General features: G+C 43.1%; 1 protein-coding gene and 1 long non-coding RNA gene across 9 annotated transcripts in view; one reads left to right on the top strand and one right to left on the bottom strand.

Moving 5' to 3' along the window:
- Window positions 1–16: 16 nt before the first annotated feature.
- LOC308059756 lies at window positions 17–27,650 on the bottom strand. Its single transcript, XR_013926389.1, has 2 exons — window positions 27,556–27,650; window positions 17–27,113 (listed from the first exon to the last, which is right to left on the bottom strand). It is a non-coding gene; the product is annotated as an uncharacterized lncRNA (long non-coding RNA).
- The window catches only part of CNKSR2 (connector enhancer of kinase suppressor of Ras 2), a gene marked incomplete at its 3' end in the record, with an annotated part of 219,235 nt that continues 218,441 nt past the window's right edge, over window positions 27,164–27,957 (top strand). For all 8 annotated transcript variants that reach the window (XM_080377571.1, XM_080377569.1, XM_080377565.1 and 5 more), the window contains exon 1: window positions 27,164–27,957. In XM_080377571.1, coding sequence (XP_080233697.1) covers window positions 27,894–27,957 — 64 coding nt within the window. In that variant the 5' untranslated portion in view covers window positions 27,164–27,893.

Below are 27,957 nucleotides of genomic sequence, written 5' to 3'. Positions count from 1 at the left end.
TTTCTTGTGTTTTACAACAAGTGTACATTTAAGTGTTTTTCCAGATCAGGGGCATAATTCATATCGCAAGAGAGTTGCTACCACTCCCTGTCCTGTGCTTCCATGCACAAATTTGTGCCAGGTGTTACACATTCATGTCTTTCACCTTCTGAAGATGAGAGGTTAACCAAAATTAAATTGTGCAAATTAAGTCAGATAGGAAGGAGAGAAAATTGTTATTTGAAGCTGACAGACAATGTGGCTGCACTTTGGGAGTGAAATGCAAGTTTAAATAGGAAGCAGTGAGAGGAGATAAGAGAACACAGGTGTGTTGTATGTTACCTAGCAATGAAAGCCCTCTGTGATGTGAGAATAGAAAATTAATTTTGGAAAGGGTGAAAATATCTAGACAGGCATGTCTGTCAGCATGCAAGCTGAACAGCAGCAAAAAATACATAACTTTCCATCACAAATAATCCTGAAGTTTCTTGTACATTTAACTGACAAAAATTGGACATCTCAGAACTGGAATCTGGCCATAACAGAAAAGTTTAATATAAGTCTATGCAAAATAACATTACATCTTTGGAAAGATAGAAACTTGGGGTGAAATCTAGCTTTTCCTGAAAATGGGTCTTCCAGCAGTCCCTCTGGGCCAAACCCCCTCCTTGGATTTATGTTACATTTGAACGCCTGCAGCCATAGCCAGGTGGCAGCCCCTGAACCCACAGGGGCGCGCTGAGGCCCAGGGGACGTGGAGCAGATCTGCATGGCTGGGACTGCACTGTCACCCATTTGCAACTATATCCTCAGTGCAGCAGAGCCCATGCTGGGTGAGACTAAATGAGCTTCTTTCATCCCCTTGGTAGACGCAGATATGGATGTACCCCTGGGTGTGCGGCGCCCACAGCAGCAGTGTATGGTTTGTTTTGCAGGTTTCTGTTTCCTTTGTTAGTCTCCTCCCAGGAAAGCGAACTACGTGTAGAGACTGGAGAAGGGACCACATCAGGCTAAAAAAATGGAAATGCTGTAATGCATTACCCCCACATCTACCAACAGTAAATTCCTTTTGGCTTCTTTGGGATACCTGGGGAGGGACAGCTACAGACTTTGTGTGGAGATTCCATCACCGTGAGCAAAAGGTTCATTAGGCACACCGTGGAGTCTTTTTTAGCAAATCTGAGACATGTAAAGTGGTATGGAAAAGGTCATGCTGTTTAATGTAGGATAAATAAATGTGATCTTATTTTAGTAAGACCCAATCATATTTCAGCGCTGTTAAGGCAAAGACTGTGTCAAATACCAGAACCCTTAGTAAGCAGGTTTGTTTATTGTTTTACATATCTCACAGAGAGTAGAAAATTACTTTACTTGGAAAGAAAGTACAAAAAACATGTCAAAATAATACTAACGACTTTCTTGGATTTACCAGGTTTTCCTATTCCAAATGACTAAGTTTACAAAAACCAAAGCAAAGAAATTAGTAAAAGGGAGCCTAATGATTTGAGGTCTAAGGCAGAAGCAAAATACTCAAAGTGCAGAAGCAGCAATATAGCTTGACAATAAGGTAAATATTTATTTATTTACAGATATCCATTATGATATTATACAGTGAGTGGAAATGTGCGTAACAGGTAACCAAAAAGGGAGAATTTATTAATAAATTTATGGATCCATTCCTTGCTCTCTTTCAAAAATATAACCATATGACTGAATATTTAAGGCAGAATATTCAAGGTGCATGTGGTACAAACTTTATAATAAGGTATTAAAACACTTTATTTGAAATGCCCGGCCTAATTATCAGACTGGTCAGCTCAATATACCAGCTACAAATTGCTTTTGATAGTAAGCTGCCAAACTAAACGACTCCAGAAAACCAGAACAGATGCTCTCTGGGTTAAACAATCTGGGTCATTTCTGTAATTACGCATTTGCATGAGAACCAAATCACTCTGTAGAATAAAATATTTTTCGGACTGTGTTCTTTGTTAGTCATTAAGCCAAGTGACCCGAGTGGCTCTGATGATGGGCTTTTTGGCCTTCCTGTTCTATAATACTCACTTCAGTGAACTCCTTAATCATTCAGTTAACCTGTAAAAGACAAAAAGGGCAAACAAAGCCTATGTGGTTAGCCTGTTTGTAACATGAATAATGAGAGTTATTTTTAAGAAGCCAGGAAGCTTAATGCTCACCTCAACAAGTCACAAAATGCCCATCTAAAATTTTTATGAGAGCTGGTTTCTCTCAAAATCCACCAAAGGAAAGTAAATAATGTATGTGAAAAATTAAACTATTCAACAAGCAAAAGCACATAAAAAAATAATCTACTGATTATTTTTCCTTCCACAAACATACAAATTAACATGGGTAACCACAAATTTCCTGGATCTGCTATGCATAAATCAGTCGGTATTTTTGTCCATATGGGTAAACTCAGCCATAATACGGGTAGGTAAGGTAGCAATGTGCCTTGCACTAACCAGCAGTAACTTTACTGTCCCATAAAGTGTCTCTGATATTCTGAAATCTGATAGGCAGGGGCAGGAAGATGGTGGAAAGAGAATGAAAAGGAGACAGGTAGAAAGAAAATATATAGCTGTGGGAGATATAACATCTAAACCTAGTGAGGCTTCATATTCACATGAGTTTCTACTTGCAGTCTAAGAAAACATTTTCCAAATGTTAAAACTTAGGGCCATTCCTACGGTCATGTATTAGTTAATCGCTAAAAGGGTATGATGTTCTGCTGCTTTCTACCAAAACCATATTATGTGCTTTGCCCCCATGTGACACACTTGGACGTTCATCCTGTTATTGAAATGCTTGCTTTCTTGTTTAGCCAATATGACATTAAAAAGTATATTCAAATATTGCAGGTGTTTAGTTCCAGCTAGTTTTCAAAAAGGTACATATTCAGAATGTAGCAACAATATGCACTTTCATCTGGAAATACTAAGAAATGTAGATACTCTAAAATTTAGCCATTTCTAGAAAAGTAAGTTCCCTGACATGAACACTTAAATACAAAAACTTTAAACAGTTTGTTTTGTAGAAGTTATAACAACTTGAGAGTTCAAAGAAATAAAATATTTTGAAGTCTTTATATTGCATTTAAGCAAAATTTCAAAATTAACAGAAATGTACAGTTAATGTTTCATTCTACAAAAACTCCCTCTCATTTTTTCCCTTGTCTCACACTCCTTGCCCTCCATGCCACTGGAGTAAGAGAAGAAATCAAAATTAAAAGAGGAAGAGGAAGAGGAGGAAAAAGACTTTTCCTTACTTCCCATGGGGAAAAAGTTAAGTTCTCATTGGAAAAAGTTAACTGCTATTCTAGGTTTTTAGCCTGTTCTTCTTGTTAGTGATAGAAAAATAATATATCTGAAGATTTAAAATGCTTCTTTTATTTATGCTAAGAGTTCTACTTTTTACTCACATTTCCAGCTGGGGAGGGGAGGTAGGAGAATAAGGGAACATAAGTATTTGCCATTATTTCAATGTAAAAATGTCAAACATTATAAAAATATTTTCCTGATTTTTCTAGAAGTGATATTTCCCCATAGAATGCTGATATCACAACCTTTTTGAAATACTCTCAATTTAAGATGCCAGACCTTTCAGCTAACACTTTTTAACAAGTTTAAAGGTGTTAGCTTTCATGCATAACATTCACTGAATTGCCACACTTCAGGATTGTATTCACCGAAGACTTCAGGGACTTTAAATGAGATTAAGATGAGATTAAGATGCAAATTGAACACTTAAAAGCAGTAGTATGCTCCTGAAGCTCCCAGACAGTCACTGTCCAGCCCGGGGGACACCCACCATGGGGCATTTTCCCCGGCAGCCGTTCGGCGAGAGTGGGTATCGGTGGGTCTGCACCTGCAGAGCAGCTCTGGCAGCGGATGTTGCATGTCAAGGACCTACCCAGGCCCAAACCTCTTCAGGTTGGTTTAGTTCCTGGCTTCTGCTGCCTTGTATTCCTGGCCAAAGAAAAAGGTTGGAAGTCGGATGCTCCCTGGGGGCCTGGGTTTGAAGTGATTTATGCTGGGGATTTAAACCGGGCTGCCACTGAAGGGGAAGTGGGGTCTCACCTCCAGGTGAGCACTCAAGTAGGCATGCCGGAAAGCCCTTCCCTTTCTCCCACCTAATCTTCAAAGGAAGCAAACAACCCCAAAACCAAACATGTCATCAATTAATAGAGTCCACCTCCACTAACCTAATGACCTCTGCATGCTCAAGGTGAGCGTTCTCAGCAGTGAAAGAAACTGGCTGTGTGCCCCCAGACCCTGAAATTCTGTCTGCCCCCACGGGATCCTGTGAGCTCTTGTTGGGCTCTCCCCAGCTAACTGGGCATCTCGTGTAGCAAGAAATCCCCACACATCCCTCCATCCTGGCAGCATGGCCAGGCTGTGAACCCCATCCAGACTGATGTGTGGGGCCTTCCTGCAGACTGGGCTGGCTCTTCAGTGAGGGGTGCTTACAGCCAGTCAGCCCTGCTGCTAATTTGATTTCTTTTAATAAAGCAGGTCCAGTCATCATTCCTCTTTCTGTTTAGTATTTAAGTAATTTATCAGACTCAATGGCAGAAGCAAGGCCTGCTAGGAAAGAAGTCTCTGTCAGATCACTTCTGTCAGTTTAGTCCTACAACAAATTTAAATAAGACTTTTAATGATGCAAAAGGACTCAGACCTACATTAAAAAGTATGAAGAACTGCCTCCACCACAAACACAAATCAGAGCGTGAGGTATTTTATGAGCTCAGTCAATTTTAGGTCTGTGTGAAAATACAGCTTTATTCTTGGTGAACTGAGCAGCATAAATAACCAAAGTAATTCTTCAGCAAGAAGTCTGAAGGTGCAAGCAAAAGAAGCCTGAGAAAAGAAAAGCTACGGTGTATGTCTTTTTAACATCATTCGTATCTACAGTGTCCGGAATACAGAAATAAATATATCTGTGGTGCATCAGACAAAAAGATACTTTGAACAAGCTTTCTGCATGAAAGCATTGAAAGATTAGTGAATATACATTAGAGGGGATATTTCAGTCTTAACTCCTATCTTTAAAGAAATTAAATCCTTCCAACAACTATCCTCAACACCTTCCCATAAATTTCATGTAAACATCCCACCTCCATCTAGATTTAGGAGGACATTGGAGAGCTTTTTCCTTCCTTCTCTAGTGCTAAAAAAGTTCATTTCCATGATGAGCTGGAAATTAATATCTTTTATAGATTTCCTTTTTTATCTGCTGCATTCGGTATGTTGAACTAGCAATCTGCTTCAACAGCAGGACTCAAAACTGTGTGCCCGCACAGTTCTGCAACATGGCATCACTGTTGCCAGTATCTGGCCATGGGTTTTGTGCTGGGTTGGCCAAGGCTCAGTGCTGAACCCTGTCCAGCTTGCTCTGCCTGACCTGCAGCTTCATTTTAACATGCTTTAGCTGTAACTGCATTTTTTTCTTCTGAACAGGTACCTGTGGCTAATCTGGTTTATTTTGCTTCTCACTGTATGGTACCACTTTAGTTTTGTGGCTGCACAGTAGTGATGCAGTAGAAGAAATACTGCCTGGTGGGACAGCAGAGGCTCTGGGGCCTGTGAGAGCAGGGTACAGCATAGAGGAGTCCCAGGACCAGGCGACAGGAGATGGGGCACAGATTTGGCACTGGAGGCCTCACAGCTATAAACAACTCACCAGCGCCAGCTAGAGAAATGCAGAGCTGGAGCTGGACAAAACTGGGTTTAGGGGCAACAAGAAGAACAAAGGAACTAACTACTATGTGTGAAAGGCTCTATATTTAGCAAAGTCAGATCTGATGTGGAGTGCAGACCAATTAAGAAAGTGCTAAGATGTAAAAGCATGTTAGCTAACATGTAAAAATGAACCCAAGTAGATCCTAGAGTGAGGAAGAAGAAATCGTCAATGTGAACACCAAATCCCTCCTTGTGAAGGACTTGTGTTATGCCAACAACTCCCCATAACCCCTCCAACTCTAACACCTGAGCAAAAGCAGCAGCCCTCAGATCCCATGGAGCTAGGGAAGGAGGAGCATTACACCAAGGGGAGGAGTATCAACTAAGCAATGTGCATGCCACAGTTTTAGCTGTATTACTAATACCACTATGATGGAAACCTTTTCTGCACATACATATTTCTTTTCTGTAATAATTGTATCTGGAGTAATAATGACTCCTGGATTAGACTGCTAAGGTTTCAATTATTCTAAAAATAAATACCTGTCTCTATATATGAGTTGTTTCCTCCTTGACCATAAAAAAAAATACTGAGCACAACAACTAGCTGCAACAGCTTTTAGTTAACCTGTAAAAATATAACTTGTTAGCAGTACTGAAACAGTGTCTCTTCACGTTTGTTAGTTTAATGCAAAAGACTAAATAGTCAAAACTTTTAACCTAAAACTGCTATCATCAGATAAAGTTTCATATGCATTTCACAAAACTGAAAGGAAATCAAGAGATCAGATTTTCAGGTTGTGTAAGCCAGCTTTGCTGTTTGGTTGTGTGGAAAAAGCAGAGACCTGATTTCAGGCTCTGGTACTAGGACACGTGGCTTCCTTGAGAACCTGGGCTCTGGTAGGATAGTAACTTACCCTAAGGGTAAAATCTTGCTCCCTCTGAAGTTAGTGGGAATTTTGCCACTCATTCCTACTGAGGTTTCACCCAAGAGAATTTCACCCAAAGCCAAATCCTTCACCCAAAGAGGACCAGGCGGAGATCAGAATGGGTCACATCAAGCTTGAGCCCACTATTGGGACTGAGCACTACTGCTGTCCCCTGTGCGCTGCTGGAAGTGAAAGCATGGGCACAGCCCACGGAAGTATTATGGCAATACACATTAAACTGGAGCTGCTCTCTGTGGGATTTTCCAGCTGTGGTTCAATTGGTGCATTAGATCATCTGATGCTACAAAGCATGTTATACATGGAAAAGAAAGAAAAACCCCAGAAAAACCCAAACACACACACACACACCCCCAAAAAAACCCACAAAAAAAACCAAAACCCCAACCAACCAAGAAAACAAACCAAAAAAACCCAACCCAAAGTAGCACACCATATGCAGCTGTGATTAAGGAAAATTATTTTTGATGTCTCAAAATAGCATTATTAGAGTTATGACTAACTGGAATGCCTGGAAGATAAAGTATAGATAGCTGTACCACAGCAGAAAATAATCCACTAGGTGTGTATGTATACCTATACATCTCATTAATTTCCTTTAGTTTGTGTGATATGCAGGAGTAACAATCAATTAAGCTTCAGGTTAAGACATGTATACGTGAGTCCATATATATGAGGACACTATAATTGCTGAGCAGAAACATAGTATTTTGGTTTCCATACAAAATGTATCGGGAAGGTTGCTGGCCTTTTTCAATCAAGTTACATCACATAAAGATGTAAGTCTATAAACAAAGAATGAAGGGCATATGGATGACCTCCTCAAACTAGGTACACTTCATACCCGCAGGGAAAGTTCTCATGTTGTTCTGGGGATAACTGGTGATTTTGGATGCCCGAAGTATGTGGCTCCATACAGTGCTCTCCTGACTTCTGCTCAGGCACACACATGCCCAGCATTACTTTTGTTGCTTTGTCACATTATCCTCTGGGCTTGTGTGTTTATGCACATAGAGTACAGACGCCATCTATTTAAGTGTAGATTTTCTGAGAAATTGAATTTCTGGGTCTGAATTATTCACTATTGGATCATTTTACAGTCTGTTGAAAGACACAGTTATTTCCAGAGGGCAATTCCTCTTCCTCTGAAGATAGATCATTAAGACAAATCATCCTCTAGAAATGCCTGCTTCTTTTAACCAGACTTTGAAGGTGCTCAGCTCAGACTGAGACATCTAAAAGTTTACTTACTCAATCATAGAATCAGAACCATAGGGTCATAGAATGGTTTGGGTGGGGATGGACCTTAAAGATCATCGAGTTCCAACGCCCCTGCCCTGGGCAGGGACACCTTCCACCAGACCAGGTTGCTCCAAGCCCCATGCAACTTGGCCTTGAACACTTCCAGCGATGGGGCATCCACAGCGTCTCTGGGCAACTGTTCCAGTGTCTCACCACCCCCACAGTAAAGAATTTATTTCTAATATCGAATCTAAATCTACCCTCTTTTAGTTTAAAAACATTACCCCTTGTCCTATTGCTACAGGCCCTACTAAAAAGGCTAAGCAAGATACAACCCCCTTAGGGTCTGCAGCGGAGGCACACTTTTTTCAGTTCTTCCCCATACCTAATCCAGGGGTTGTAAAACAGTTATCATGTGCTGTGTACAACTGTAAAGACTGCTGTGAATTGGACTGTTTGGCATTCTGTATCTAGTAAGTTTTGAATTTTACAGGCTGATTGCTGAAGTCAGATAATGATTTGGGAAACTAAAACTATTTTTTTTTTCACAGAAGGCTCATGTTTTAAATTATTTTTCATTACAAACTTTCAATTGTCTGTGAAAATTTTCAAATTTGTAAAAAATTCTATAGAGGGTATTTGACATGTTAGAGCCATTTCACACATAATACAAAAAACCCACAAAACTCTCCAGCAACTGGTCCTTTCAGTGGAAAACAGATCCCTATGATCAAATTAGAATTTTAAATCATTATTTTAATTTCCATTGAATTTTTTAAAAATTGCCTTTTAGTTTTTAAATGAACACATGAATGGTCTCATAATTAAGAAAAACCTAATTAGCTATATTATGATAAGCATAGAAAAGACTCATACATTTGTAAATGGTCATTCTAATCATATTTTATTAGCATGTTTTTAACACTCATTCATTTTTGATAAATTTACTATGAAATCTGTTGCATCAGCCATGGGATGATGCCCATCCCTAAGCTAAATGCTATAAAGCCATCTTTAAAAACAACAGTATGCTTAACATAGTGGAAAACCAACAAAATCTCTGATTGGGAAGCTCATTTTATTAAGTAATTCAGGACAGGGGAGCTGAGCTCAGGAGTAACCTCAGGACTGCTTCTTCCCTGCCAGATGGAAAACCTCAGGGACAACCCATTTGGTCCCCAGTGGGGGGAAGGATGCCGGCCCCTTTGACAGCTCATCCACTTCACACTGACTGCATCAGCCTTGGAGGAGATTACAGCTCCTGCCTTCCCACCTGAGGAAAGCCTGTTGCAGCAGTAAACGGAGGAAGAAATATCAGGGCTGTGTTTGTGTGCAACAGAAAGGCAGTGAGCAACATAAGGAGCTGCTGCAGACAGCAGACGGACAGCGGTGGGGCTGCTGCAGCTCCCCAGGTGCGGTCAGCAGGCAGGCGGAGCGGGTGATCCCAGTGCACACGTGCACACGCAGATACACAACACACACACACATAAACAGACGGACACACAGATCAGCACGGACTGTAACACTCTGCACTTGCACAACTACAAAGAGCATCAATGGCCTCATTCTCTCTGGCTGATCAGGATGAAACACATCAGAGGAAAAGTTGTATATGTAGGGATCCCTCCAGGCACATGAAGACACACATGTGCGCTATGGTTCTCTCCAGTAATGGGCCTTAGATACCCAGTGCACCCAGCAGCTGGTCCCTGGCTCTCCTGATTGTCCCATTGCTTCATGCCCAGAAAGACAACCACATGCAAACTGAACTGGTCTTTCTGGTAGTGAGTCCAGATTTAGCACTTAGCAGTAGTCAACTCCCAGATGCCAGTGTCTCTCCAGTAACCAGCTCTGACCCTCTGGCTCCTCCACTACCCAATGTACAGACTCTCTGGTCTCTCCAGTATCCAGTTGAGACCCATGGCTGCTCCTATACTTGGCTCCCAAGTCTTTGTCTGGCTCACTGGCTACTTCAGCTTGATGTTTGCTAGCAATCACACAGTGAGACACAGTCTTGTGTGCTCTCCTTGTGGCAGCACAGACATATGGTCCTTCTGACCCACGGTCCTGCTCCAGTTGCTGGGACTTAAACCCCCCATACACACACTTGCACACAGAATAAAGATTCTTTCATCCAAGAAAGTAGTCAGAAATGGAATTTAATGAGGACAGAGGACAGAATGCACTGATCAGCCTCTGCTAACCTCCAACTGGCCCCATTTATTCCTTCTCACTCTACTTTCCCATGTTTCTTCTTCCTCAAACCGTGATACCACCCTTTCCCACTTTGGTTCCACCCCAATCCCATAACAGGTTCTGCACAATCCCCAGATGTTCTTCCCTTGAATCCAACAAGTGCTATCCCACCACAGGCAGTGCCTACCTCAGTCTGGAAGAGGCTCCCCAGAGCCTCTCCCCTGTCCCATGGTGATGGGTGTCCCCCAGCCATGGGGCTGGTCATCTCCTGTGACAGCCTGGGGAGGGGTGGGGGACAGGGCACCTTCCTCTGGCAATGTTACTGCCCCCACCCCCAGCCTGCCCATGTGCCTTTGTGCTTCTTTGTGGGGAGACAAGCCCTTAATCACATTAAGTCAACAAACACATACCAATTTCATTCCAGAAAAATGAAACCATTGGGAGCAACTCTCCAGGGCAGGAAGCACTGACACTGTGGCATGGTACCTGCTTCACTAAGCAGGGTGATGTTGGGTTAATGCAGACACATACACACTTTTTCCTCATATATTTCTTTTTATTAATTCTTAATTTTAATTCTTCTTTTGCATTTCCCAAACCTGCATTTTTTTTCCTTCTTTGCTGTTGCTGCCCTTCAAAACCGATATAGTCAAGGCTATCTCTTGGACTCCAATGTGACCAAATACGGACACTGTAAATCCAAGTGCCATGTGCATCTTGGGACAGTACCATTTCTCTAGGTATTCAGTCACGTCTACAAAATAACTTGACAGCAGCAGGAAGCTAAGGCCTTTAAAAGGTGCAATACCTAGTACCAAAACCAAAGTTTAAATCTGGAAGTGGGCACTTGCATTTGTGAGTTTCATTAGCTCAAACCATCTCTGGTCTGGTCCCTGGGCTGCAGACTCACTTGCAGCTGGAAGACTTTAGTTGTGCCACTGGAGCCTGTCTTCTGGTATATTTTTGTCAAAAAGGAATCTAGTTTTTGTTCTCAAAGACACATCTATAATAAGAGGCAAAGCACAGTAAGTCAGGACAACTGAGAAATTCACTTCAGCAGTGACAGAAACATGACTGCAGATGTACCTTCAATCAGATGACATGAAACCAGAAGTTGTCTCTAATTTTAAATTAAAAAAAAAAACCAAAACAGTATAAAGAGAGAGCATGGCATCTGGCACATAGGAGCACATCTAATGCATTCGTAATGGTAGAGTTAGTCCAACAAAAATATAACAAGTGTATAGTGTATGGGACCTACCGCTGGGTCCAAAGGGCTCTCTCTGTGGTGAGCACACCAAGACACAGCACTACCTGCCAACAGACATACCCTGAGTAAGGCAGAGGCAGCCAAATCTGGTCCAGCCTCACTCACACTGCCCTCCCGGAGCAGACCCGGGGCCAAGCGTCACCAGAAGTATGCACACTTTTTGTTTTGGGGAGATCTAGTAGATTTGTGCCAATTGAGTCTGAGACTGGACAAACATGGATGATTAGAGGACAGAACCTGGAAATGAACAGGGGAGTTATTTGACAGCATAGATGTACCTGATGGAATCAGTATTCTCCGGGGAAAAAAAAATTACTTACCTAGATACAAAAGCTTATTTCTGTTGGAGAGCAAGTCCTAGTATAGTATGTCCTTTTTTTTTTTTTTTTTTTCTTTGAAAGTAGAAGTATTTAATCTTGTGTAATTATTAAGCAACTATAACAGCAATTGTAGTGCAATTTTAGTTAGCAATGGATTCCATCTTAGTTTATAAACAAGGAATGGTATTTGTAAAAAGTAGTATACTTTAGGCTCCCTACACTAACTGAAAAATCATAGACCATGCCTATTACGAAGGCATGCAGGAAAGTTAATCAAATAAAGGTGGAATGTAAGTATGCCTAAACTGCAGGTTGATAAACACCATATGGGTGCTCTTATGTAGGAATAAAATGGCTTTCATTTTCTGTAGCTTAATTCTGTTTAAACTGTTGCAAACTCCAGGCTCTTTATTTTGAGTGAAAACACATGTCCGAGGGAGTTTAACATGCTTGAACTTATGCCTGTTACCTTCACCACTTGATTATCCGTAACTTTCCAAGTCTCCCCACCCAATCTTGCCATTAAAACAAGTCATTGCTCCTACTTATATGCAAAGTGTCTGAGCAAGCATAGCAAAGTGTCCCATGCCAGCTGCACACCAGCCACGTGGAGCTCTTCTAATGGGCACTTTCCCCCATGTTTGCATGTTTGAAGAAGTTAAACTTCCAGAGACAGAAAGGGAGCTACACTGAGAGTTCAAAGAAATCTGGCCCCTTTCCATGCACCTTCTCTAAATTTGTCCCAGGGGCACTGGAGCCACTTCTTTCTCTTACGTGAAAAGGATACAAGAATGGCAATGTACATCAAAAAAGACTATGGCAGGCTAAAGCTGATGTCAAGCTTTAGTATGAGTACTATTTTCCAGCCCTCACCTCTATCAGATCCCTCAGGATGACAAGCTACAAGTTGGTTCATGGCTTCCTACCTACAAAATGCCCTTCGATGTTCAGAGAAGAAATACTTCTTGATACCCTGTTTCTGATTTAATTTTAATGTTTTGCATTGTATCAAATTTCATACCATTTAAAAATATGGGAAGTAATAAAAAGAAAAAGAAAAAAAAAGGAGAGCAGCAATAAATACAAAATGATTCATAGCTGAGGTACCAGCCTATTGCCCAAACTGTCTGGCATGCGTTTGATGTAAAGGATGATGAAAAAAATCTTGTAACAGCTATTTCATTTGTGCGCTCCTAAATAGGGCAAGAATATTCAGAGGTTGTGCATCACCACTAAATAATTCACTCATTGCAGGTCTTGTTCTATGGAGCACGAAGGTAATACTGCCTTGACCTATTTTGGTGCAGACTGACATTGGCTGTGGTTCCCCACCTCTAGCAGGAGTGCCACTGGCTTCGCACAAATCACTTCCAAGGCTGTAGCCAGGCAGCCTCCCTCTTCCTATATGGAGACTAATTTGAATTGCCCAGGAACTGCCTGTTCAAAGCTATAACTAGTAGCTGTTTACACAGACATCCACCCTACGGCTCAGCTCAGGCCATTGCTGCCTGCATGACCTGGTGGATCCCAGCCACCACCACTGCTGACCCTATTTGCAGACACCTGGGCATTGAGAGGTGGAGGTGGTGGAAGGGTGGGCTGTGAGGCTGGTGCCTCAGTGTGAGAGTACGTGGTAGGATAAGATGTGGGCAGCAAGGGTAGAGCCAATATTTGGTGTCACCACCAGGCTCACCTGACCAATCTGGATGTGAGCAGCCCTACCACACAGCACTGATTTCGGTGTGTTTCAGTTTCTTTCAGTGACTGCTTAGAAAATAATTTAAAGGTGAATGTTAAGATCTATACCTCTATATGACTCTGATTGCTACACAGCTCCACATTTTCATCATCTTTAAGGAAGTTTACATTTGCTGTGTAATCTAGAGGGGGGAAAATCGAAACCTGTCTCCTTTGGATAGAAAAGTCTAAGCTCCATGGATACTGTTGCTATAATACATCTTCATAACTGTAGCTGGACTCTAGGTTCCCTCTGAAAACACCCCTTTGATGAGAAGATCTGGCTTTTTTTTTGGAAGCTCTAGAATTACATCAAGAAAATTATAGAATATTAGAATTATATCAAGAAAAGCACAGAATGGCTTTGGTTTTGCTAAAAAACTCCCTGGGTTTCATTACTAAACCTTGCATCTCATAGTAAGTTTAGATTATTTAATGTGAACACACAAAACATCTTAAACTGTGCCAAGGTGTTGCAGGTGACCTCAAATTCGATTTCTAAGGAAAAGCAGATATGCAGGGAACTTACACAAGAAAGGAAGCTCCAGCATTTTGAACATTTTGTAATCAAGAGCCTGGGAGAGAAGGCAAAACCAGGAAAAAGAGGGGCAGCTGAGACAGAGGATGAAGAATTAAAAATATTTTCTGTGATACCAAATATTTGGAAAAAGTAAAGACTTGCGAGAGTACAGAAGTGTGGCACTGTTTAAATTCTTTATTTTTAGATTTCTGTACACTTCTGAGGATCTGGAAAACATAAAATCTGAGACTACTTGAAAACATTCTTACTAGCTACTTAATGTATCCTTGCTAAATTCTCTGTCTGATATACTGGTTGAATGGATAGACTTAATTTGTGAGGGAATCAAAATTTTAAGGGCTCCCTAAGCAACTACATCTGAATTTCACCCCAAGTAGAGGCAACTGCATGCACCTCCCTCCCGACTACTGGTTCCCCTTGCAGCACAGAGACATTGATGGGGCAGCAGGCCTGCGAAAGCACGGAGCAGTCAGGCTGAAGAGGGAACCGAGTAGCTACAGAGACCAGGCAGTCAGTATAGGACTGAATAATACACAGCCGTGCTCTCCCTGGTGCCATGCACAGAAGGGGTGGATCTGCGAAGACCTCCTTCGTGAGAGGAGTGAAGAGCTGGGTGCTCCAGTACAGCATCCCTGCTGATGTGAGCCAGCTACTCGGATGCCACACAGGGTCCAGCTTCAGAGAGAGGGGTGGCAGAGCAGGGCTGCCCCTCTTGCTTGCTCCTGCATCCCACACAGCAGGGGACTTTCTGTCCTGAGCATGCTGGGGGAAAACAGATGCTCCCCCTTGCTTGCCTTTTCTGTCCACCAGTAAGTCAGGGCATCCTTCTGGGATGTTCTGTTGGGTTTCTCACTGTACCAAATCCTGTGAGATAAAAATCTCACAATTGTTCTGGGACAGGCTTTTGGGAACACCTCTGGGAGTTACAGGCTTTCCCTCTGAAATGTCTAAAAGGGGGAAAGAGGCTTGCATTTACAAGGCTGCGAGCCAGGACTTTGGGGCTGCCAGCTGTGTGTGCCCCACAGGTTGCTTAGATTTTGTGTGCCATATTTTCTACCTCAGCAAGAAGAGGATTATAAATATTTCAGAGGAACATTGTCCATTTTCTCGTATTAATACTTGTACTGCCTGAGTCCCCTGAATGAGAGATGTTATATAAATATGAAGGCAGTGACAGGTGGTTATGTCAAGCACCAGGACAAATAGAGTGGAAAAGCTTTTAAAGACTAATCCCAAATATGCACAAATGCATGCATGCAGGAAAAGAAAATCCCAGCTTACTTAAGACATCAATGTACTTCTCAAGAGTAGGTGGGAATTAACGGAGTTATCCATATGAATACCATGAAGCAATAAAGACTGGAAACAGTTAAATGAGTCTGCCTGCTCCATTCTGTGGCAGAAACATATACTACATGCTCCCTGCATTCAAATGTCATATTAAAAGGTCTGGTGCATTAATCTGGACATGTAGCTATGGAAAAATACTCCTGGAGTTCAGGAATATACTGGTCAATCCTTTCCCAACATAGCATTTTTAAAAATCAACCTTCCCCCAGTACGAACTTCCTATTGAATATTTGATTGACAAATGCTAATTTCATTAATTTTTTAACTCTTGTAGACTACTATAAGTGCCTTGAATCGGGTGCAAATATACACAATCCTTTTTTACAGTCTGACATAATTTCCTCTGAGACCTTGAGCTCCTCTAATTAGCCACTTGACTACAAATTATAACACACTTGACTTTTCATATATATATATATAAAGGGTAAATAGTTTGATATATCTTGAAGCTTTATTCGAAGTATAAGCAGTGCATTGGATTGCTATCAGTGTAAAACTAACCTTCAAAAAACTCCAGTGTTTCGTCGCCCTCTTTCCTCTTTTTAGTCTCTGAAAACAAAGAGTACAATACAAAATCTTATACCACTGTATTTGCACAGTGTTTTGATATGTGTTTTTCTGTTGTAGTTTTTACTTTAGAAAACTGTGACTGACAGAGACTTCTGGCACATTATGATGAAACGAACTAATTGACTTTTAGGAGAAAAAGAGCAGAACAATTTATCCTAGTACTATCTTTTTCTGGGCAGAAAGGTCATGACGACAAAGTAGCAAAATTGAAAAATTATACAACTTTCAAAAACGTGAAAAAACCCATTGCTCTTCTCTTTGACAAGCTTCTGACAAAGACGAGACTAAAACAAACCTCCAGATATTCGATATTAACAGGCAGTGATGAATGATGCGGTTCCTGCTCTCTCCTCACATGCAAGGGTGTTCTGGGGAAAGCAACGCTACCGAAGTCAATACACTAAATTCCATCTTCCATACAATTAATACTCACTTGCTCCGTGCTTTGAAGTTAATGGAGTTATTCTGGAGTTAATTGGGTTTAACTCAGAGGAAAATCGGACCCACTAGAATGAACGCTAACACAAAAGGCTTTGGAAGCAAGCCTGCATTGCTGGTCAGAGAGATTAACAGCGCAGAGGAAAAGGACCTGTTAGAAAGAAAGGACAGGGCAGTACTGCAGAGGAAACTTGCCCACTCTGGGTTGGCAGCTGTATCACACACGGTGATGAGGAGGCACTCAGCACCACTCCCCACCAGTTCCAGTCAAGCATCTCCTTGATTCTTCATCACAAAAGTGGTGTGTATGAGGTAGGATGAACAAAAGAGAACTATTTAAGTGTTTAGCACAGGTCTAAGCAGATGTGGGATAATGGTTACAGAGATCCAAATTAGTTATTCATTAATTAGTTTAAAAGTTCATTATTAGTAATTTGTTACTAGTTAAATGCCTCAAATTATACAAGCAGCAATGCTAAAAAAAATAATATCCAGAAAATACTTTTTATTGCATGTTTAAAAATCTCTCCCAAGTTAAAAGATCACATAAATTCTAGCTTCTCACAGCAACATTGGATCAGTTGGTCAAAATAATGTTTGTGATCTCAAACAAAGAATGACGCCATCAGCTATACCCTAAATTCCTTCCACAGTTACTGTGTGCATTTGCATAGTAATTGCATTTACAGTACAGTATGCAAGCCCCTATGAAGTGCCCCAAATAAAATTCATCCCTAAGACTTTTATATCTTTCAAATACATGCATATTAACCAGCAAGGTTTTATCTTTCACATGCTGATTCATTTGCTTCTTCAGTAAATCATTACTCTGTAACCCAGAGTTTTTCCATGACTATTGGCAGCTATAAGAAAGATTTCTTGCACCAGCGGTGAGACAGGTGCCATGAAAACTGGGGATACATTCACGTCGCTTTAAACATTTATGAAGAATTTAGCCAGTAATTACTGGAGATGGTGATGGTAGTTTTATGTAGAGTGCAGAAAGATGTGTCAGAAGTAAAACCTGCTCAACATTTTCCCCTGTTGAGCTGTTACTTTTTCTTTCCCGGACTGAAAGGAAAACAGGGATGACTGGTAATTTTTGAAATACAACACATTGAGTTCATCTTAGATTCATCTTAGATTCATTGCCAGCACTGCCAGCAGGAAGTACATTTCCTCTTGACATGAACTATGGACAAAGGTCGTACTTTGGTTGTCTAAGGCACATTGCACACTCTTGCTTAGTGAGTACTGCTGCTGGCTGCCAAAGCTTTCATCAAAACAAAGACACATCGTGATCATTCAGGTCATGATGGCCATTCAAGTCATACCAGAATTATCTCTGAAGGCTGGAGAAGCATTTGCGCCTCCTTCTCTACAGACTTTGCCTGTGAAATTACACAGGCAGCTTTCCTCTTCTGTTTGACACGCAAATACAGTGGCTAGTGTGCTACAGCCACAGGCTGGGTCTAAGTACCTGCAGTGTGAAGGTGACACATAGTGAGTGGATATAAAACATAGGGATTTTGGTGGGCAAGCAAGGACTATAAGGGCTTTTGTCCCTCCCAGCATCACTGGCCTGCACAGCGTATGACCCACGTCAAATGATCAGATCAGGGTGAAGTTTCTGTAGGTAGACTGCACATGTTTCTGAAATATTACCTTTGGATAAAGGTTTCAGGAAGGGTTTTTAGCTGTGGTTTTTATTTTTCATCTGGGGATGGTAGGAGACCCAGTCCAGGGCCACCGTATGCCAACTTGGCTCTGAGCATTGTTGACTTCCAGAGTGGACAGATGCAACTGAGTCAATTTAGGAATAATCTCAACTCTGGAGAGGAGTAAAATTCAGGCCAGTTCAAGAGACAGCAGCTGACCTGCAAAGAAAGGGAAAGTGTGCAAATATATTATTGTGGTGCCTCCAGACTCTGACCTGACCTTCAGCAGTCCCAATAGACTCATGCCAGACTATTTGCAAGATGACTTATTTCTAAAAAGTCATATGACCACATTTGTACAGTAGGAATTCACATCAGTGTAACGCATTATGCAACCTCTGATATGAACCTGTGCACAGATGCAAGGCAGGTCTTAAATTTTATGCAGCTCCATTTTGGGTATGCAACCATGTGCACTGCAGCAGTGCAAACATTAATATGCGTCTATGCCACATACCTGCACCCGAACAGCTGTTTGAACAAAACTGGATATGCTCATGCAAAGTTCTCCAGTGTTGTTCAACATCATAAGAGGGAAGTTCTCTCTGGGACTCCCTCCCTCAAGGGACTGGAAGAGCCACAGATATTGATGGCCTCTGGCTAAAATTCAGGACTCCTCTCTATCATTGCTTTCCCACTGTAATAAATTTAATAATAATAATAATTAAACTAGATGAATTATGTACCTTCTTCTCCTGCCCATGTTGAGCAAGAAGAGATCAAAAGATAGATACTAATTAGATTATATAGCAGACTTATTTAATTCTCTAAAATGCTCAGAATACTACAAAGAAGAACACAATGGAAACACCTCAAAAGGTTTGATCAGGTAGGTGTGACACCCAGCTGTCACTGGGATTAATAGAGTTTTTAAAATTGGGATATTTAGAGGAATCTGAAATGAGTCTGTGCCTTTCATTTTTGCTGAGCAATTATTCAAACAGCAATGGAGAGCTTTGCTAGAGTTTCCAATCTGTGACTTATTTCCTGACTTCCCAGTGCTCATCTTTGCCAACTACAGAAAGAAAAGCTTCAGATCGCAGGGCTGGGGCAGCACTCATGATTAACTGTCTGGGTAGTAGGATGGTTAACATTCAGTTGGGACTTTGAAGCTGTGAAGCTAGAAGGAGGCAACAAATGAAAGAAAATGGCTTTATCTGTAGTGTGGTATTGACTGTCAGTCTTACTTCTCCTACTTTGTCAAACCCAGGTGTGTAGGAATATGTTGCAGCACAAAGAAGTTATCAAGCTGCAACAAAGCTTTACCATTGGTCAGATTCTACTGTCTGTGCTGTATCTCCTGCCTCCAGAGGTCAGACCACACTGCTGCTCCTCATCCATCCAGCCCCCTCTCCCACAGTCCTCAGGGCTATTTAACTACTTAGCAGGAATGAGCACATGGTCCATGTCAATCAACCCACTGCCTTCGAGGCAACCCACACCTGCATATTATCAATGCTAATCAACCACTGCCTTCATTCCTCTACAGGGATACCTTGTGGGAATGTAAACTGTTGTGATACTACCAGTTGATTGTAAACTGTTTCCTTGAGACTGTGCTTAGCTCACATCTTCAGGTCACCTCCAGGGCACTCTGGGGTTCTCTTTTGGCATTTATGACACCTGCAGGACATCCTTGATTGCTGCTTGCCAAAGTACAGTGGTTGGGTGACCAGCTGGAGACTGTCCAGGCCCTGGCTTCACTGCTCTGGGGAATGGATGCTGCCTGCTCTAGTCTGATGCTGACACTCAAGCCGAAGTATGGCAAAGCGTGAACCTGGACCTGGAAAGCAATGCCAGAGCCTGTGGTATGAATGTAGGCTCCGTCCTCCATTCCCCAGCAGTAAATCTATCAAGTCTTGGAATGTTTCCAGGCATGAGAATGTCTGTCCTAACAAACTTCTCAAATGTTCCCCAGCACAGCTCTGGGTTATGCCAGCTAACACCTCCTGAACAGGTCCCAAGCGCTCTTTAGGTGTTAGCACGGCCAGGAACCATTCAAAATATGCAGGCTGCATGCAGCCACTTGGTTTTGGAGGTAAAGGCTATTTAATGCTATGAGACCAGTACTAGAGAATGAGCCAGGCACATTTAATTCAGCAGAGTTCAATTAATTAGCTCTAGTCCTCCAAGGAACAAGAAAAATAACAACAAAAAAACTTTTGTTTAGTGCTTGATCTGGGTATGTTTTGTGAGAAGCTTTCCTACTTCTCTGATTAATTAAAGTTATTTTGACTCGTTGTCTATGGGTTAATTCCTGCTGAGTCACTTCAGGTATTTAAAATCCTTCCTGCCCAATCTACCTGCCTTCCTAAAATCCTTTTCTTCTATAACCTGTCCATGTTTCAAATCTCTTTGCTTTGATGTTAATATATTTTCTCCTTTATTTCCTCCCAATTTCAATACTCCTCCATACCTTTCCATTTCACTGCTTTCTCACTCTTCTTAACCCTCCCCATCCTGAATTTGAACTGTACCTACAGACTGATCCATACATACATTTGCTTTTGTCTCCTATTACGGTCTTTGTTTTTCCCAAGTTCTTGCAATATTTTCTTCTGATCATTTTATTGCTTCCCATAGCGTTTTCCTTGTCATTCTGCTTCACTCCTTTTACAATGTCACCTTTTCACCTTGACCCATCATTTTTTTCCATACTAATACTTTTCCTTCATTATTACAATTCTTTGACAATAGAAAAGTCCCTTCCCTTGCAAAAATATTCCATATACATCCCTTTTATAAAGCATATTCCTTTGCCTTATCTTTGTTTCTTATGCTTTAACCAGGTCTGGCTGTAAACAGCAGTACAAAAAGAATGTTAATGGCGTGGTGGTATAGAAAAGTCCAAACTATGGCACCACTGTGATATCTGAACACTTTGCTTATTTAAGTAAGTCTTAACGTACTTCAGTTAATACTGGTCTGCAGGCATCCTTTTGATTTGACCATCAGTCTCCCTAAATTCCCTTTGATTTCAATGTGACACCATATGGATGGGCCTTTAGGTCTATGTACAGTCCCAACACAGGTCCAGGGGGAATGTGAGTATGATGAAGGACAACTCATAGGAGTAGGACCTTAGGTCACAAATTTCTTGAGCTATAAACATGAAGCTTCATGTAAATGTATGAAATCTCAAAGAGCTTCTAATCATAGCAATATCAGGACACATTAGGGCATATTTAATTGTAACAGATATGCCACTTTATACCAGGAATATTTGAAAATATGTGTCTTTTTTCCTTTTGCCATAAAATACATTTGAAAGTAGTAAATGCTTCTTAAGGCTATGAAATTCAGGACTATTTCCATAACAATAGTTTTTAAGATAAAGTTGTCAAGTCTGAGAAATAAAGCAAACCTGTCAAGTCTCCCTGGTCATTAGGAGCCAAATTGCTCCTGCCCACTTCATCCACAAAAGCTGGCTGATACGAAGTCTGTGACACTGGAAGATTTATACTCTCTTTAATTTATTCAGAATAAATACTGTCCAAGAGGGATGCAGCCCGCACAGCACGAATAAAGAACACACTACATTTAAGAGGCCATGTCTGACTTTGAAGACATATGGCAATGCTTCCTGAAATCAGAAATAAAATGTAATACTTGTAATATGGCATGTAATACTTTCTGTACTCCACCAAATTACCAGAGAGACAGATTGTGCTTTTCTGAGTATACTGACAAATGTCCCTTCTCATTATGGTTTTGCCCTTTTTATATTACTGTATCATTATTCTTTTTCTTTTGCACTCCAGTGTGCAGTTTAGATGACTACATTCTTTGGCAATTCTAAATGTTGCTTCATTTTCAGGATTGCTTAAAGAATCAGATATTTATTATTCTTTTGTTAATACAAATTCATTAGCAAAAATAAGATATACCTCAATGGGAGCCACCCATTGCCTTTAGCCAAGCCACCTAACCATTCCAAAGGTAACAAAATAGTGTTTATAAGCAGGAATTAAATGGTAAGATTTCTTTCTAATGAGATTTCCAAGCTGACTCTTGTGGGCAGCCATTTTACATTTGTGATGCTAATAATGAGTGGAACTTGATGCTAATAATTAGTAGCTCTTTTACAATCTTTTTCTAATAATTTTAGCACAGAAGCACACTTCCCTTGGGTTTCTTATTGTTTCAAGTGGGGCATTTGTGTCACAGTAGCATGGATCAAGCCTTAGCCTAGCACCGTAGCTGAACAAACAGCCTCCTTGAGCTCGTGCCTAAAAAAAGAAAACGAGAAGGCGCACATAATACCACCTATGTGTATTTATTTTCATGAAGGAACAGAAAACTGTTCTTTTGAGATGGCAGCTCCCCCAAAACCTCCAGCTGGGTGGCTAATGCTCTCAGAAAGCCCTCTGCATCTGCAGGGACACATCCACTGCCCCTCTGCTACCAGCTTGTACCTTCCCCGTGGCAGCGTTGCCCTTTCCTCATGGCAGCATCAGCTGCACTGAGAGCCTCGGCTGGGAGTGACCACAGGACACAGAGATACAAGAGCCCGTCACATTGCCAGGGATGCCTGCTCTTTTCAGCAACAAAACGAACCAGCCACTTGATTCCATACGGAAGCAAACAAGAAATGGATACAATTTGGTGCGGAGAGGAGTTATGATCAGAGGAAAGATAATTCCCCTCACCATAGGAGAGGCTGGGAGAAATTCTTTGCCAGGCGATAATGTAGGAGGACACATCAGATGGTTGGGGTGGTCCCTCTTGATCTTCAAAATCTATTAAGCCTTTGCATGTCCCCCTAAACCTGGGGAAGGAGGAGGTCTCAGCAGGCAATTACTTGAGTCCACTGTTTAAGAGAGGCAGTAGGACTCAAATTGTGTATGGAATGGTTTCTTTTTGTTATTTTAAATGAAGAAACCTAATTAAAATGATAGGAATTTCCTGGGGAAATTCTCAGCCTCTTCATTTTTTTAAGAGCCTTTGTATTATAAAAGGTGTTTGAAGTCCTTGAATTTTTACCCTTTAGCCACCTTTAATCTAATTTCTAATCTCTTAATAGCCTTAATTGAGTTCTGAATACTTTATTAAACATCTTTGGGGGATTATGATTTCTATTTCTGATTATACAAAAACAATATCAATTGCACCACCACCACCACCACCACCCCCCACACACACACTTATGTCACCATCAGGTATGTAAGGCATATACTTTAAAGGCAAGATAATTTGCTTTTGAAATACTATTTTAAAAGATGTGCTTTCAGGCAGGTTGAAGGAGTGGTGAGAAATAAGGGAACAGTGAGATCTCAGTATAGGCACCAAATTAATTGAGTGTCCTTGTCTTCTTGGCCTCTTTGTTGTATGGGCAGAGGCTCCCCATGGATGTGGAGTGAGGGACAGCTGGCAGTGGGTGGTGGGGCAGTGAGCCACGCAGTCCCCTGAGGCACAGGCAACAGAGCTGTCTGCTCTTCTCAGCTGGGATAGACCTCCTTCCCACCCCAGGGCCTTCACACAGCCCCACTGCTCCAGCGCCAGGGCCAACTGGTCAGCACGGTGTGTCCCTCTGAATTGGCTTGAGTCTTGAACTCCATCTAAGTCCCTTTGCTTCCCTCAACTTCCCTGATCTGTCCCTGCCTCTACCCTCCTCAGAGGCTTACTGTCTCACTGCACCTCTACTCTGCCAAGGACCTTCCTCTTCCTCCTTTACTTGCCCATGGCCCCCTGCCACCAAGGCTATTTGTTATTCCCTTCCGTTCCTTGTCATTCCCACTTCCCCTTGGAAGATGCCTGCCCTGGCAGGGACAGCAATCCTTGCATTGACGAGGTATCAGTGCAGACACCATGCTGACAGCAGAAAGACCCCAGGGAACAAAGGACAGATAACAGCCCTACCAGGCAAGGGACAATCCCAGTGTCTTTATTCAAGAAGAGTAGCAATTTGATTTACATGTTGTCCCAAGCTGTGGAAGAAAATAGGCTCTAGTAACATGGATACAGCATACAAAGGAGATATTTGTAGCATGAGCTAATACTGATGGAAGAGCTTGAGTCTTATGAAATAAAGCCTCCCTTGAAAAAATCAGGAATTTGTTTGTTATATAAACATGAACTTTCCTAACTTGAAGAAAGTATTAGCTTTTTCATTTCGCTTGTTTGGGTTTTTTTAATCCAACTGGGTTTATCAGACCTTGGCTTTTGTTACTGTTAGTTTACCTCCACTTGTTCTCATTTTCCTTCCCCTTGAAAAAATCTGCTTTAACACCTAGCACCAGAACCAACATCTTTTGAGAGCAAAATTCCTTTCCATAACTTCAGGGCAATATTTCAACTTGTCATTGCTGAGCATTGTTGATGCCTAGCAGAAAGTCCATGAAGTTTCTGGGGAAACCACAGTTACACTTGTACCCGTCACTGGCACTTGTTGAGTCTGGCTTCTTGTACATTGCCCAAATGCCCACTTAATGTACCAGTGTTAAAACCTGGATCTAATTCTGCTGCCATTATTCAGACTGAGCGGTGCCTTACTTCAGAAGTTCTCCTATTGACTGAACAGGAATAAAATGTATATTAGCAGACATACTTGAACTATTTACTGGTATTATTTACAATTTGTATTGCTGTAGCAGCTACGATTGCCAGCCAAACTCTAGGGAGTTTTGTTTTTGACAATGTACCATGACAGAAAGGCAACACCTTCTGTGAGCTTGCAGGCTTAAGTGCTGATCCAAGAGGTGTGTGTGCCTGAAATTACCTGCTGGAGCTGTCCATCTATGTCCATGGATGTTTGGAGAATGGATATTTAAGCTGATATATAATCTATACTGCTGGCTTCAGGCTTGTACTTCAGCTGCAAACTCATTCCTGTTATTATTCTTCCAATATTGAATTTTACTGTGTACTTATTTTTATGTCTACTACCTAATAAACTGAGACTTACCTAACAAGGACATGTATATTTATATTTTTTTAATCACAGTCATGCACTATATGGACCAGAGTAATTATAAAAGACGAGTTAGAACATAATTCTGCAGTTCAGTGTCTCTGCAGAAGCCTGTCCTATATGTTTTACATAAAAGGCCTGACTCATGCAGGTGTGACGGCAAGATGATGGGCCACTAAACTGAAAGATGAAAACAGCCAAAAGACTTTGGTTAACGCATTTTGGCTGAGACACTTCAGTTTAAGAAGGTCAGCATTAAAAGTCATTCAGATCTCCTTTTGACTTCTTACCCTAGAAAGAGAATAATAATAAAATCAGGCAGTAATAAATTTAGAGCAAGTTAAAAAAATGCTTTTATGTAGCACATGTCCTGACTACAGAATTCATTGATGTAATAGGTCATCAAGTTAAATACCATGGCTGGATAATTTTATCATCACTTACAATGAGCCAAATCCTCCCCACCATAGCCAAGCCAATGCTTGTCAGTGAGACTGAAACAAGAACTAAGTAAAACAGTGGGATTGACCCCAGTATTTATGAGATGGCTATGGTCTGTGCGAAGAATCATAATTAGATCCCATGCTCCACACATCATTGGCTTACTGAATTGGGGGAGTAAGATCCCTTTTACCATTCCATAATTTGCTACAACCACTATGAAGGGGCTTTAAAAGTAACAGACACTGACCACTGGGACAGTATTGGGTCACAGGTGCTTTACTGAAAAACTCGCTTTAGCTACAAATTAGCTTGGCAAGCTATAGGGATCCCGGTGCATGCCGTAATTACGGACTATAGGACTTCATACATATCTACTGAGAACTAACTTCCCCTTTCCTCACCCACGAAGGACTTTTCAGCACAATGAGAATTACACAATGGTGTTACAAATTTACATGCCAGGTTTTAGTCTGGCCTTAGCTGTTTACTTGTAAACCTTTTCAAACTGCTGGTTTCTAATTAAAATTATGACATGCTCTTTCAACAACAAAAACTCAGTATGTAAGGATCCTGCATACCTTTAAAGCCTTTCATAAAGAAAAAAAGTCAGCCTTAATTTGCAAGTGAAGTTTATTGTTCCAGTGGCTTTAGGTAACGTAGATGGCCTTGTCAGTGTGTTGGCGGGAACATGACACAGAAGACACAACTCTAGAGCCAGGTTTGAGGAAGTTACAGTGTGTAAGCTCCAGTTTTCAATAAAAAGAAGTTTATTCTCAAGGACAAGTACAACCGTCAAAGTGAGGGTTGAGCCTAATGCTGCTAGGGAGACTCTTCCTAGGTCTCCAAGGAGAGGTGTTACCAACCCTATGAGTGCCTCACCGGCCCTCGCTGCTGGTGCTTCAGCCCCATGCACCAAAATGGGAGAGCTTCAGCCCTTGCCCACGCCATGCAGAGGCATTCCTTTGCTGTTGCCACTTCGGGGCGGAGGGAATCCTCTTTTTTCCTGACGTACAGATATTAAATGTCAGCGTCAGCAGCTGGTGTTCAGCAGTAGACACCATCTGAGGGAACATCTCGATGGCCCTCGACTCAGCCTTGGCAGGAGAAGCAGGGTGAATGAAAATGCAGGCAGAGCTGTGCACTGGCCAGCTTGCTAGCAGGAAAGCACCCTTTAGTGGTATGAATGTATCCCCAGCCTGGAGCTCTGCTGGAGGTGGGGCTGCCACCTCCTCGGAGCAGAGGCTCCTAGGAAGGGTGCCTGAAAAGCACCCACCGCCATTCTAGGAGGAGTCGCTCTACGCTTGGGAGGTCCTCCTAGGAGCGTGGTCTGTGGGAATCGCCCCCTCGGGGTAGGCTCCCGGATGATGCAGCCTGGGGGGGACACAACAGGGGAAGATGAACGGCTCCAGCGAAGACGATCCGCTGCAGGGAGAGTGGCTTTTGGCACCCGCAGCCACCACACCTTGGCGGTGCAACTCAGGGGACAGCGAGGGCAGAGGCGGCACCGGCGATGCCCTCCCCCTGCCGAGGCTGCCTGGTCCGTGCCCCGGTGGGCCGCACTGCAGCTTGCCCCACTGCCGCACCCCCGGGGCGAGGCGGGCGCAGCAACCGGCCAGCTCCTCTGCTGCGCCCCCCGCCCCGGCGGGCCCCGGCCCAGGGCCGCCCGCCAGCCACCGGTGCTGCCCGCCCGGCCGCCCCCCGCCCGGCCTGCGGCGGCACCGTCCGTCACTGCCGTTTTACGGTCGGGCCTTGCTAAAAAAAATAAAAACAAACAAATAAATAAATAAATAGAAATTACTTTTCCCGCCCACGCAGCGATGCATTTTTTCCAAGGAAAAATCCCAGCAAACCCACCCCCCGCACGCCAGCGCGTCCCCGCAGGCGCCCCCCGCTGCCCCCGGCGCGGCGGGAGCAGGTGCCCGGCGCTGCCGCCGCCCCACGCCCGCCCCGCGCCCCCCCGGCGGCGCCACCTTGCGAGTCATCGCGGCCCCCCCGCGCCCCCGCCCCGGGCGGCCCTCGGGTGTCGCTTCCCATTGCACTTGGAGATATTTTCGGGTGGCAGAAGCCGCCTCGTCATTTCCGCCAGGAGAAAAAGACACCGGCGCGGCAGCCGCGGCCGCGGAGAGCCGCGGGAGCCGGCGGGCAGAGCCGGGCGCAGCCGAGCCGAGCCGAGCCGGGCATAGCGGGGACCAACCTCTCGGCGGGGCCGGGAGCCGCCGCCGCTGCCCGCGGGTCCGCGGGGGCGGGAGGCGTCGGAGCGTGCCGCCGCCTCCTCCCCCTTCCTCCTCCTCCTCCTCCTCCTCCTCCTCCACCCCCTCCCCGCCGTGCCGGCAACATGAACTGAAATCCCCAGAGAGGCACAGAGGCGGCGAGCGAGCGAGCGATCGCAGCGGAGGCAAGCGGGGATTTAGCGTCTCTCTCCTCCCGCCGCCGCCGCTCGGGCCCCGGGCAGCGCGGTCCCGCCGCCCCGCACAGCCTCGCCCCTCGCCCGGAGAGCGGCGGCCGCCCGAGCCCCGCGCCCCCGCGCCCCCCATGGCCCTCATCATGGAGCCCGTCAGTAAGTGGTCGCCGAGCCAAGTCGTCGACTGGATGAAAG

This window comes from Falco punctatus (genome assembly GCF_963210335.1).
Source record: "Falco punctatus genome assembly, chromosome: 2".
Taxonomy (NCBI): Eukaryota; Metazoa; Chordata; class Aves; order Falconiformes; family Falconidae; genus Falco; species Falco punctatus.
The sequence above is the reverse complement of the archived record's forward strand: the minus strand, read 5'-3'. Positions and strand labels throughout refer to the sequence as shown.